Source organism: Trachemys scripta, chromosome 5, assembly GCF_013100865.1.
Source record: "Trachemys scripta elegans isolate TJP31775 chromosome 5, CAS_Tse_1.0, whole genome shotgun sequence".
Lineage (NCBI taxonomy): Eukaryota > Metazoa > Chordata > Testudines > Emydidae > Trachemys > Trachemys scripta.
The window spans coordinates 29,458,665-29,472,912 of record NC_048302.1 but is presented as its reverse complement, the minus strand read 5'-3'; the positions used below and the strand labels follow the sequence as shown (position 1 = coordinate 29,472,912).

Sequence of the window (14,248 nt, the reverse complement as noted above, 5' to 3'; positions counted from 1 at the left end):
AGCTCTCCATGCCCCCACCCCCTGCCCCGCCATGAACCAGCTGGCAACTTGAAGCCTGTGCTGTGCAGAACAATCATTGCATGATTTGTTGTCATTTCTAAACACACTCCTCCTTCTGTGTCCCCCAGAGGCATTTGCCTAAGGCCATTGCTGATGTTGTGGTGCCCTTCTGCACAACACAATAGCATACCAAAGTTGAAACAGCCCACTTAGTTGCAAATTTGAACAGCTCTTAGTAAATGCAACATCATGGTTCCAACAGAAACATTAACTTAGCCACATTTCATAACTGGGCCAATTCCTGTTTTTAGGTGGACTTGTGCAACTCTGTTGACATCAGTGGTGTTGTATGGACATAAATGAGGGTAGCATTTGGCCCAGATAACCGTCTACTATATATGTAGTATTCTAACTAGTAATAGAAAGCATTACATGTGTGTCGTGTGGCAAAATTAACTCTGCTATTGGAACCTTCAGTTGTGCTTTTCTTATTTATGTGTTTAAATTAAATACGAATGTTTGTATTAAATTTTCTTCATGAGTAAAAGAAGGGGAAAAAGGACTAATTCCTAGATGTGGTGCTATGGAGTTGCAATTCCATACCACCCCAGGTAATTATATAGCTAAAATCCCAATCATGTTGGACTACACATGTGGTAAAGGCAATTAGTATATCGCCTTTTTCCTAGTTAAAGGCTGAGATGTTAATGTACAGCTGTTTTTAAAAAAAATTAGCCATGTGCAAAACAGTTTTAATTCTTTATAAAACCATTTTTTCCTACCAATTAGCTAATCAGGTTGCACTGCAATATGTTTCTATAATATTATTCTCACAACAGTAAATTATACAGTGAAGATAAGATATACTTTTTATCTCTTCTGACCTCTTTCCTTAAGTTGCAAAATAGCAGCTGATAGTTTTGAGTTATGTGAGCAGTGTAGAGGGTGGATGAGGGAAAAGATAAACACACGTTTCCATGGATTCATGCGAGACATTTGTTCTCACATAACTAGAAATTCCAGACCTAGCTTGCTTTGTAGATCTGAAGCCTTAAAAATAAAGCCACGTGTGTTGAAAGCCAGTTCAGTAATGTCAATGTTATGTATGTTTAAACTCAGCAATTGCATACGTGTGTTTTAGAATATTTGTATAGTTATTTCAGTGTGTGTTTTAAAGGAAGGTTGACTTAGGAATGCAGTATTAGCTGTAAGAGCCAAATAGCTTTGTAGTCCCTCAGCCATCTTGAACCACACAGCTCCTACAATATAAAAGACTCCCAGCCTGCTTCTGTTCAAGTCATTTTTGAGCTTTTCTGGTGAAGCCAGCTGAGGGTATGAGGGTTGTCAACTAAAATACCTCTAGATCGTCTCCTTATGCCAAAACAGCAGAAATTAAATGCAAAAAAGTGAATACAATAAGCTGTGAAATCAAGCCCTCAAAAGTCAAAAAGTTCGAAAAATTAAGGTTTCTTCTATAATGCTGCCAAAGTCTCATATGTAGGATTTTCTGTTTTACTGATTAAATGTAAATATTAAGGCCTAAATGGTAGAACTAAAGCCCTGAGCTGGGAATGCTGTGGAGTCACAAACATACTGCATCCCAGGTGCGGCCTGTGCCACCTTCTAAAGATGTGTGCTCCCCTGCGCAGTGAGGAGTGTGGGATATGGTCCACCCACCCTATCAAGCTGCCCTGCAGTGGCTCAGGAGCGTGAGTACTAACCATGGGGCAGACTATCAAACCTCAAATTCGTTGTGAGTTCCTTACTCAGATTTCAACAACCAATTATCAACTGTGAACTCCTCAGGCACTACAATAGCCTTCATATGGAGTCAGAGACAGTCCCCTAGGGTACTCCGATCTGTCTTGCTACCCAGGTGAACCTGCCTTTGTGATAGATGAACTAATACACCAAAGATCACAGCAATATTCAGGCTACCCCCAGTCCTAAAAGACTGGTCACTTACCCCAGATCAGTTGCACTTTATATCTCACACCAAAGAAAATGCTTGTAGCCAATCATATAATAAACTATCTGAAGATTTATTAACAAGGAAAAGGAAACAAGAAAGTTGTTTACAAGGTTAAAGCAGGTAAACATATATACACACAAATGAGTTCCAATCTTAAGTTTAAAAAAGTAATAGAAGTTTTTATAATAAACAAGCTCTAGACATCCTTTAGGGCTAACCAGGCTAAGCACTGGAGATCTTTTTTCTTATGCCCAGTCATCCTTGCCCCCCAGAGTCCAAGCAGCATAAAGATACAGTTCCTTCTTGTTAGGGGGTTTTATTCCCTTCACTTGTGCTTTGAGTTGAAAACTCAGCTGATGGGAAGAATAAACTTGGATGTCTCTACTGGACCTCTATCCAGGGTTTGGGGTAGGAATTAGGTTGGGTGATGGTGTGTACATTTCTAAAATCCGAACAAAATCTCGTGGTTTATCCCTTTTAGGTACCATCACAACAGGAGACACCCAGGGACTTTTTGATTTAGTGATCACTCCCACGTCTACCATGCTCTACAATTCCTCCTGAATTTGTCTTTGCAAGTCACTATTAGCATAGGCTCTGCTAGGAGCAGGGCAGGGCGCTGTAGTTTCAATGGAATGCATTATTTTTTAAATTAAACCCGGGAGGTTGGAAAATGAATGCCCCTGCCTGTGGTATTTCAAGAGAACCAATATCTCCCGCTTTTGGCTAGGTTCAAACCCTCTCAAATCTCAGTGCTCTCCGGAGAAGTCTTTTCGTTACTTTCCTTGACCAAATCCATTAAAGGCGAAGAAAATGTTCCCTCAGAAGTATAACAAATCATATTCATCGCCATCTCTCTGTCATGGTGAGCCTTCAATCTATTGACATGTACTGTTTGCACAGCTCCCCTGCCAGGGGGTTTCATTACCTCATAAGTGACCTCATTCCCTCTCTCTTTTACTTCGAAAGGTCCCTCCCAGCAATCTTGTATCTTGTTTTCCCACACAGGAATCAATACCAAGTCACCTATATAGAAGACTTTCTCTAGCATGCCTGTCATACCAAACTTTCTGAGACATCTGACTCCTTTCAAGGTTCTGATGCACTAAGTCCATCATAGCCATTAAATTGTCTTTAGAATGAGTGGCATTCTCCCCCCCCCCCAGGCTTTCCTAACTCCTCTGTACTACCCTCCCAGAGTCTTGAATTAAATCGAGAGGTGCCCTCACCTGTCTCTCGTAAAGAAGATCAAAGAGGGAAAACCATGTAGACTCTTGGGGTACACAAACAAGGGAACAAACATCTCAGTCATTCTCTCACACATCCTCATCATAGACTTCAATAGCCTACTGAATCTTTCTACCAGCACATTAGTTTCTGGATGATTGTGGTGGCCTTTATATGCCTCACTCCACACAACTCCTGTAACTTTCTGAAAACGACAAGCATGAAATTTGCAACACAATTTGAGAAGATTTCCCTGGGAAAACCTACCCTGCTATAACTGGTCATTAGGGCAGTAGCCACAGGTTCCGCTTGTACATTAGATAGAACTCTCATTTTCAGGTACCTGGTGGCAGAATCCACCACAGCCAGTATACATTTCTTTCCATTCCTGGAAGGTCTGGGTAGGGGTCCCACAATGTCTACAAACACTTTGGCAAACACTTCCTTAATGATGGGCAATGGCTGCCAAGGTGCCTTGCAGAGTCCGTTTAACCTTTTATGCTTCTGACATATGACACAACTCTTACAGTATTTTTTTCCTGTCTCACACATGTGAGGCTAATAAAAATTCTGTCAGAGCCTATCACAGGTTCCCTTCACCCCTAAGTGTCCAACAAAGGGGCAATCAAGAACTACCTGCAGCCACGCTGTCCTGTACTTATCAAACACAAGCACCTGCTTGCAAACTTCACCACGGTGCCTCTTTTTCCTTATGGAAGCCTCCCTCTACAACAAACCTCCTTCTAGAAAAAAAATCTACCCTTTCCTTCCCCAGTCAGGGTATTATTCTGAGCTGCACTCCTCTCCTGGTGCAGGGAAGGATCAGCCTGTTGAGCCTCAATAAATTCCTTTTGTGTTTCACTTAAGTTAAGAGCAGACTCTGGCAAAGCCATGGAATCTCTGGGGAGAGACTGTTACTCACAGCTTATAAAGGACTGAGGGTATTTCCCTCCCCCTTGCAGCCCTCCCAGCTGTCTGTAGATAAGCCAGGTGAAGTGCAGCCAGAAAGAGTATAGCTGTAAGTTATGACATTAACCTGCTTAGACATGGCTAAGGTATCACTACCTATTACAATATCAGTGGGAAGTAGATTCCGAATGCCCACAATAATATCTCCTTTAAAATCCTCAAACTTAAGGTGGACTTTGGCCAAAGGTACAGAGTATTCCGCCAAAGCTTAATATATTTCAACTCTTACCAGGAAGTCTATCTTCCTCCCTTATCAAACTTTCCTTGACCAAAGTGAGGGCTCTGTGTCCCTCCAGACCTTACAATCTATGCCATTTCCATTTAGCATTTTACATAAATTCTGAACTACCTTCCTAAGGTGCAGTCCTAATATAGTTCACTATTATTTTCTCCTGCTCTATTGCTGCCTCTAAAGCAAGGGTAGTGTCATTCACTGTGGCATATGGGGGTGTGAGGTCACCTTAAGTTTTAGGCAATATTATTTTATATGGCGGGGATCCCCACAGTGATGGCAGACTACTTGATTTCCCTTTTGGTAGGGGATTTTAAACCCTGGGTTCCTTTGTTATTGTTATTTTTTTAAAAAATTGAAGTTGGGGTTACGTTTATTTCCAATCTCCTCTTTCTTCTTAACCTGGGTGACACGAGGATTTCCCTTCCCCTGGGATTTGCACTCGCCATGGGCCTTAATGCAACATATTTATCAGCAATTTCTTCAGCCTCGAAAACTGTGGTTGGCTATTCGTCACAGATGGCTGCCTTTCTCACATCTGTAACAACCCATAACAATTGCTTCTGAGCCATCAGATCTGTTTTCCATGTTCACCTTCAGCATTCCTCATCATCACAAGTGGCCATTATCCTGGCACCTCCCAAGGGCTACAACCTCCATTTCCCATTTTCTCATATAATTACACATTTTATGTACATATTCAAGATGACTGACATTGTCAAACATTCTGAGGTTTCTATACTTAAACTAAGTCTCAGAGGTAATCTTAAATCTTTTCAATATGTTTTCTTTAAATTGTATATACACCATGGCATCACCCTCATCCATATCATTAAAAACTTGTCTGGGAAAGCCAATCTGGTTAAGAGGATAGACATCTGTTTCTCTGCTGGGATATAGTGTATCCCACATAGTCTCTCAAAGGTGGATAGGAATTCTTCTATACAGTCAGTTTCTTTATAAGTTGGGTGGACTTTCTCCCACTCCCTTGCATGGTGGTGGTGGTGGGTTGTACTCACTGCATGGAGAAGCTCTTTTTGTTGCTCCAGTATTTTGAGCTGCATTGCTTGAACTTCCATCAGATTCAAGTGGGCTCTCTCTTCTGCTGCCTTGGCCTCCCTGATTGGCAGTTCTGCTATCGGTCACTGGTGCTTGCGTTCTTCCTGGGCTCTCAGGTCAATTGGGCCAGTTTCCCTGTGGTGGTCTCCTCTGTGGCATCTAGGGTAGGAGGATCCTAGGGCTCCACCACCTCTTCTTCCCCTGGTGTCTGGTCAAAACTTATGAGCAAAGTTCTCAGCTCCTGAAGTGGGGCCTTCTTTTTATAGGGTGGTCCACTCTCCAAATTTAACTGTTCAAGTTCTTTTCTCACAAGACCACCATATGACTGTGGTTCACTCATTGTGTCTATTATTTATCTTTTAGAACTCTCAGTATCAATTTAAAACTTTTAGTAGTGCTGGGGTTAAGATCTATAACCTTAATTGACCTGTGGTATGTGAATCCTGTCACAACTATGCCAGTGTCAAGCTGTCCTGCAGTGGCTCAAGAATGTGAGTACTAATCACAGGGCAGACTGTTAGGGAACAAGGCACAAACCCCAAATTGGTTGTGAGTTCCTTACTCAGATTTCACCAACCAGTTATCAAGTGTGAACTCCTCAGGCACTATAACAGCCTTAACATGGAGTCACAGACAGTCCCCTTGGGTACTCCAATCTGTCTTGCCACCCAGGTGAGTTGCCTTTATGGCAGATGGTCTCTTACACCAGAGATTGCTCCGAGTCCCAAATGACCAGTCACTTACCCCGGGTCAATCACAATTTAGATCTTACACCAAAGACAATGCTTGTAGCCAATCCTATAGTAAACTGTCTAAAAACTTATTAAATAGGAAAGGAAACAAGAAAGTTATTTACAAGGTCAAAGCACGTAAATATATATAGACACAAATGAGTTCCAATCTTAACTGTCAAAAAGTAATAGAAGCTTCTATAAAAAGCAAGCTCTATATGTCTTTTAGGGCTAACCCAGACTAAGCACTGGGGATCTTTTTTTCTTATGCCCCAGTCATCCTTGCCCTCCAGAGTCCAAGCAGCATAAAGATATAGTTCCTTCTTGTTAGGGGTTTTTATTCCCTTCCCCCTTGCCCTTTCAGCTGCAAACTCAGCTGATGGGAGGCACCTGGATGTCTCATCTTCATTGGAGGGGAGGGCACAAAGTTTTTTGTCCTCTTTAATGTTCCACAATAGTTTGTCTGGAGTTGAGAGGCCTTCCTTGTTGGCCAGGATGTAACACCTTCTGTTGGAGATCAGCACTTTACATTAGTTAACGTCTCTCTTGTCTGGTGATATACACAGTCACAGAGGCTTATAATACAACGTTCAAATATTATCTTACAATATGGGACACAGATGTTCTAATTAATGATGATTAATGCATGCAGGAACTTACAAGCATTCAATACAGTCTAAACAGTAATCACATTTTTATAATTCTAATACCTATTTTAACAATACTAACGCACCAGTGAGCCAGACTGATGTCAGCTATGTATTTGTCAGTTTCCAAGTGAGGCCTGGGACCCTGGCATGAACCAGCCAGCATCACACTCCCTTATTAGAGTTGCTAATGCTAGCCAGAAGTACTTGGGCTAGTGCAGAGTCTGCAGCTGGAGCCAGCCCTGCACAGGAGTCGCAGGGGAAAGAAGCTCCTTATACTGTACCATTCCCCTGTTCACCTGCTAGCTTCAGTCTGGCCCCAATAGATCAGGTCCAAATTCTACAGTCCTTACTCAAGCAAACTTCAAATAGCCTGGGTATGGAGTAAGTAAAATCAGAGAGACAGCAGAGTGAGGACCTCAGGATTTGGAACATAGTGTCTATGCACATATGGGCTGTGCAGTATGGCAGTTTTCAAGTGGCTGCAGAACCTTACTGTTGTATGCTGGAGTTCTCCGCTTTAACACCTTATTAATGTTAGCAGTGTTTTACATTTATGAATATATAAATGACCCACATCTCTATATAACTATTATATACGTATCCTAAGCATTTGTTTTGCTGGTAATATGAAGAATGCTAGTAACGTAGTATCCTGTGATATATAATTTATTCTATCAATCTGAATAATGCTCTCTTCATATAATAGAAGGGAAGATGTTTTGCTAAAGAATTGCTTATTGAGTGTCAGGACCAAATCTTACTTTGCTCCCACTATTATAACTGAACACATTGCAGGAAGAAAGTGAGTAGGATTAAGCCATTTGAAGTCTTTTTGTACATAACATTTTGCTTAAAGTTTGCTTTTCGGTGCTCTCATCCCTCCATCTTCTTCCTATCTTGGCATGTGCATCCCCCACTGGGAATACCAGGTCTATGCCTGCTTTTGCAGCCATAGCCAACACTTGCTTGGCAGGCTTATGAATACTTGTCCCCGCTTGGGTTTGCTGGCATCTGTCTCAAAGTGGGCAGCCTGTGCCAGCCAGCAGACTATTAGCCCTGTCAAATATTGTGACTCTCTGGTGAATAGCACAGTACGTAAAGCTGGCAACACTGGAGTAGCTAAGCCTACAAATAATTACTCCATTTGCAACTGTTTACTTCTTTATGTGCAAAGACTGGAAAAATTCTGACATACTCAAAAGGATAAATGTTAATCTGTCCTGTGCCTTTGCGCTAATTACCTTTCTTCCATGATTTCTCTAATTGCTGCCACGTTAGGACCAGCTCCTAGATGGGTATAGAAAGGACCTTCGTCTTTTTCAATAATTTGCTCTGTTTAAAATAAAATAAAGGTTATTGCCTTAAAGCATAATTATTTAATATAAGAAATTGCATTGCAAAGCTTACCCACAACTGGCCAGGTAAGACCCTGTTATGAATTTTTGGGGGCCAAACTTTCAAACATACATGTCTAAAGTAGGCCCACAAATTATGCCCAAGTGTATTTGCAAAACATGAATTTACACATGTATAATGGGTGACAGTGTGTGCAAGTAGATATTGCATGCCATTGTACCTTTTGCAAGCATAAATGCTTGTTTTATATTTGCAGTTACAGTGAAATTAAAAATTAGCATTTCCCAGTAGTTACTGAACAGTGATTTCTCACCCAGTATTTAGAAGGGAGGACTTTTGTGGTCACATTGTCAAACATCATTTCAGGGGGCTATCAAGTATCTGTTTTTTACATGTATGTGTAACTTATACACCTAAGGCTTGAAAATGTGGCCCCTAAAGTTAAACACAGCTTGAGTGGAGAGCGGACTCTTCTTGTTGAGTTCACAATTGCTGTATTAGCTGAAAAAGGGGTGGGGTAGACTGGGGCAAAGCTGAGATGAATGCTAGATGTTGAAGAAAAGCCTCTTTGTGCCAAATACATTGGAGAAATTATCTTAATATATCCATTATGTGAAAATGCAGGGTGATCTACTCTATAAGTATCAGTGACAAGTTAAAACTACAAATGCAGAGTTTTGATTTCCCCATTCCATTTCTACAAGATTTCTCAAAGTGTGGCAAGGAGAAACAAGAAACCAGGTTCCAGTGTTATATTTCTCCTTGCAGTATGGTAATGCACTATAGTACTTTTTCCCTTCCCCCCCGTATTAGTTTTCCTGTGATTCAACTCAAAACATTTTAGAAGGGGGAAAAGATCAACTTTGCATTTGTAGAGAACTATATTTCAACTTTATGTGTGTGTGTGTGTGTGTGTGTCAGAGAGGTCACAATAAAGCTATTTGTCTTCACAATGATGGACTGAACGTTTTGTCTCAATCCAACTCAGCAGAGAATCATTTCTCCAGAAAAATGACTTCAAAATGTGCACATAGTAAGAGGCAGCGTGGAGACTCATTTCTCCAAACAAAACAGTGCGTGGCAGAATGAAAAGGAGCATGCCAGCTACTACGCTTCTGCTCTTCCTACTGTGCTAATCCTGCTCTGTGCAGAGTGGGAGGGGCTCCATGGTCTTGCCCCTTTGCAGCCTCTTGGAGGAGAGCAGAGATGGAGCAGTCCCTGTGCTTCCTAAAGCACAGTGACTGAAGTTCTGCTTGGCCTTTACACTGGTCATTACCAGGGGCGTGGAAGGGAAGAAAGGAAGAAGGCACCTACGTAAAGGGTCATGCAAAATCCAACCCTCTGTTTTAGTCAGCCCTTACTCAGTCAAACGCTCAGTAATTTGACTGTGTATCTGAGTAAAAATGGAGTGAGGATCTCAGGTATTGGCCCCAAGACATCTTTCATGCAATCAATATCTCCAACCTTGACTTAAATAATACTGCATCAAATTAAATTGTGAAGCTGATCTTTTTATCAGATGTGTTTGCATAATATATGCCTGCGCTGAAGGAGACTGGATACAAAGAGATAAACAGATTGAAGAATCTACTTTATATTAGATTTATATGCCATACATTAATGTACTAGCACACAAACCAGAGAGATAACTGCTTTGTAACAAACATATGGTGGTGCTCTATTTTTAGTGTAAAAACTAGTGTTGCTGGAAAAAACTGAAACTCTCTCTTGATAATGGCTGGCATTCTCAAAAATCAACCCAAAATAAAACCAAAACAAACAAAACCCCAACAACTTTGAAAGTCACCGTCCTAATTGTGAATTAACAATGTATTTTTAGTACATTTCTTGTCACTTACCAACACAACTGCATGATGGGAAATCATATTGGGTTTTGACAGGTGTGTCCAATAAATTTTTTACAGGAGTATCCAATAACTTGGAAGGTGACTCTAAAAAATTATTTAGAACAGATCCAGCTGTTCTTTTAGTTGGGGTTTTTTCAGCAGAAGGAATAGCTTGTTGATCTAAGGCTGTGGTGTGGCTGTCAAATTCTGCAGCAATAGAATTTCTTGATAGGATAGTGATAGGGCCTGCTGTTTCAACCTTCACATGCTTAGGTGATTTGATAGTAAGAGCTTTGTGATCAAACAGTGATTTGACCTGAATCTGTTTCAGCTGCTGTTCCATTGTCTCAATGATACTCTTTTGTTGCATGTTCTCACAACTGAAGTGCTGATTCTCTTGTTTAATTGTTTTTTTCCATGTTTTGTTTTCCAGCTGTCCAGTTGATAGATGCATGCAGATATTAGACTTTGAGCCAGCCTCAACTTTTATAGGCTTGCGCATCACACTGGGACAAATTTCAGGTTTGGGTTGTTGGTGTATTTGCTGCTCTTGCTTTTGTAAGAGATGCCACCTGAGAGCAGCATGGTTTTGAAAATCCTTGTGGGGTTCAGCCTGAAGGTGACACCCTCTCTGGTCTTGTGGGAGAGTTTGTTGGCTGTGTGGTAAGTACCTTTGCTGAATCGGTGTAGCTTGGTGGCTGGACATATCTTGTTTCAAATTTCTACCACATCCCTCTGGTTGTTGGAGTGGTCTCTGTATAACTGAAGCCTGTTGAGTTTGTTGCTCTTGTTCTTGAAAGCAATGATGCACCTCTTGCTTTGGGGTCATACTATTTAGATAATATTGCATATGTTGCAAGTCCTGCATTTTGTTTACTCCAAAGAGTTCAGCATTTATGGTGTTTTCCTTCTTCTCAGAAACCAAGTGCATACGGCCAGGATGCTGCAAATTAGTATTTGTTTTCAGAATCTGATTGTAAAGGGAAGTTTTACTGTTGCTACTTTGTTCCTGTTCTAGTCCAAGCTGAGAGTTATGAGGGAACTCAGTTGGTTTTATATACTTATTCTCAGTTTGAAAACATTCTTCTCGTTTAAGCTGACTGTAGGATGCCCCATCTATTTGCTGTTCACTGTCACTTTGGGAATGGGAAAAGGTCTGAGACAGTTCTTTGCTTTTCCTTTGCAGGGCTTGCTGGTGGTGGTGGTTCGGGGTTAACTGTGGACTGCGTGACAGTTGTGTCTGCTGCGCCTGTTTTTGTAACATCTGTTGTAAAATGTTTGAATGTAAGAATTGTTCATTCTCTGTTGTCTGAGGATTCAAGTACTGATGTTTTAACAGGGCCCCCAAAGGCTGCTCAGTTTGTTGTTCTTGTCTTGCTTGGAAATGAAGCGGCTGCATATGGTGTTGCTGCACATAGGACTTCACCAGAGAATTCACCTTTGTGAGCTGTGGCTGGGGAGAGTGCTTTTGGAACTGCAGTTGCTGCTCAGCTATCGGATGGGCTTGGAGTTGTGCTGCCTCGCTTTTGTACAGTTGAGGCATTTGTTCCTGCTGTATTATTTTCTGGCTCTGGGACTGTCCTGAAGGCTCTTTTAATGCCTCAGGATTCCCAGTATACTGGTTTGAATGCATCTGTTCCTTTGGATTTGGCTGGAACTGGAGAATTGACCTCAATAAAGCCTCACTGGGCTTCTGGGGGGAATCTCTATGGTGAAAATGAGTGGAAATCAATTCTATCCAACCTGGTTTTGGATAATGTTGAGGCTGCTGTTTCGCTTGGTCTTTTCCTTTCTCAGGAGGGATCTCATGTTCTTTTTGTCCCAGGGGCTGTTGATAGTGTTGCTGCAACTCTCCATTGTTCCCAGCTACCTGCAGATCTTGGATGTGAGGTTCTGATGTTGGCTTTATTTCTTCTGTGCATTGCTGAATGGAGGTCATCATGGCAGCTGGCAGATCACTTTCACTGCCACCCTGTTGTGACACCTCAGGCTTCTGTTGAGAGTTAGGTTGTTGCTGGGCAAGGTCAGGACTCTTGGATATCAGTTCCTTCTGCTGCCCTTCATTCTTCACTTCTATAGAAAGAGTTTCAACATTTGTGTTGTCATAGGGGTGTTGTTCTTCTGTAACCGCAATGGACAGAGTGCTGTTCATTTCTGGAGCTGGGGGAGGAGCAGAAGCAGGAGGAGGAGTGAAGGAATCCTTATTAGACATTGAGTTGTGCACCATTTTTTTAAACAAAGCACCATTTTTTTCTGCTTGCTCTGAAACCCCCTCCAGGCTATTGTTGTGAGCTTGCAGATTACTGCTAGAACTTAGAGAGGGACCTTGGTTGGGTGCCCGCCCCATATTTCTATGAACACTACCGTTTCCTATGGGTAACTGTTGTGTATCATAGCCTGGGTTTTGTTGCTGTAGCTGTAGTTCCGATTTCTGAAGTGAATAGCTACCTGGTAATACAGGTGGTTTACTGGAGTCTTCCATATTGTAGACCTCAGTAGCCACTACAGCTGGCACTTGAGGCAGCTCAGAGTTTGAGGTCTGTGGGGAAATGATCTGCCCTGAGGTATGGGATGAATGTGTTGTCTCATAGGACAACTCATTAGTAGCCTGACTGTTAATGGCATTTATGTGAGATGTGTTTTTCTGCATTGCAATGGAAACATGGTCTGGATAATATTGAGACAGTGTTTTTTCCAGGAGTTCACCATGCATGTTTTCCATGGAAGAGGCAGAAACTGTAGCACCATTAGGCATTGGCACTGCCTTGTTTTTAAGTAGTAAGACAATGTTCTTGTTGTGGCAATTAATGTTTTCCCTCTCTTGCTCATACTGAATCTGGAGATCTTCAGGATTTTCTGAACCATCACAGTTGTATCTTGAAGACTGTATAAAATCAGAAGCTGCATTTTCTTGTCCAGTAAAACTCACAGATTCCTTCTCATTGCATGAATTGGAGACAGTTGGTTTTTCATTGTTTTCCCCTGGCTCATCTTTCTCGCCATTTACTTCATCTTGTTTAATTTTCTTGTTCTGATGAAGGCCATATAGAGAAGGCTCACTAAAAGTGCGTTTTATCCCACCATTTTGCATATACTTGGAATACACTCTCTTTTCCTGTAGGAGGTCAGGGCTGGTACGGTTATTTGGGTTTCCCTTCACGTGAGGTATTCCATAGCTGTTCTTAAAAAGTAGCCACTTATGGTCACCATTTACTTCAGCATGGGTTCTCTCTGTTAGTGGACTTCCATTCTGCAGCTTCACTGACAAAGGCTCCACCTGGCAAACATGAGAAGGCTGTGGTATTAAAAATGGGCTCAATCTATTGCCATCAACATGGTTGGTTCTATCCTGTTCCATCTGGCCTGCTCCGGGCCCATCCACAAGGCTGCCCTTTTAACGTATCTGAAAGAGAAAAGGGGAGGTAAAAGGGTGTAAGTTTAGTTTTATTTGATACAGATCAAATCACTGACCAGACACAATATTTGAGCATCTGCCCTCCTGACTTATCTATGCACAGCATGCCACGTTACAGTGGTCTCCCAATGTTTTCTGAGGGTGTTTTCAGTAGCATTGGACTTTGTTATTATAAAGTGTCATTTTTTTATGCTGCAGTATGATTTATTTTTAATCAATGAAGGATAAAACTTGAACTGAAACAATATCATATTGGGCATGAACATGTGAAGCTGATGGTGGTATGCAAGCAGAGTGAAACTGAACTAGCCGGACCTGCTTTTAAAATGCAGGAAAAATTCTTGGTTTCTTAACTTGAAACCATTATACTTTATAGCAAAATACTGTCTTAGTTCACATTTTAATTTGACATGCTTTCTAAAGTTCAGCACACGATTAGTTCAAGTGTGTTTTCAAACTTGATAGGAACTTACTTGGTGCTGAAAATGTTCTTAACAATGGATGCACAGGTGAGAAACTCAGATTAGTATAGAAAAGGGCATGCAAAAATAAACTGGGGATGAGAAAATGCTGTTCAAACAGAAATATACTTATCTTAACGCTAAATCTCTTGCATGACTAATAATCATTTTTAATGAAAATATAAGTATTTACTGCTTGCATACTCTTCGCCTGTACTTTTCTGTAATGATTTTTCTTCCAAGTAAGGTGGAAAATCATGCAGAAATTGTAGTTCCCAGACTTAGAGCTAATCCTGTTATTTGATTATAGTATGCCAAGCCTCTTTTGT

General features: G+C 41.3%; 1 protein-coding gene across 2 annotated transcripts in view; it reads right to left on the bottom strand.

The window, feature by feature from the left end:
* Nucleotides 1-14,248, bottom strand: part of TET2 (tet methylcytosine dioxygenase 2) — a 90,618-nt gene that overhangs the window by 19,603 nt on the left and 56,767 nt on the right. For both annotated transcript variants that reach the window (XM_034770829.1, XM_034770830.1), the window contains exons 2-3: nucleotides 10,056-13,446; nucleotides 8,082-8,172 (exon numbers count right to left, since the gene is read on the bottom strand). In XM_034770829.1, the coding sequence (XP_034626720.1) occupies nucleotides 8,082-8,172; nucleotides 10,056-13,401 (3,437 nt within the window). In that variant the 5' untranslated portion in view covers nucleotides 13,402-13,446. The remainder of the gene's footprint in view (nucleotides 1-8,081; nucleotides 8,173-10,055; nucleotides 13,447-14,248) is intronic.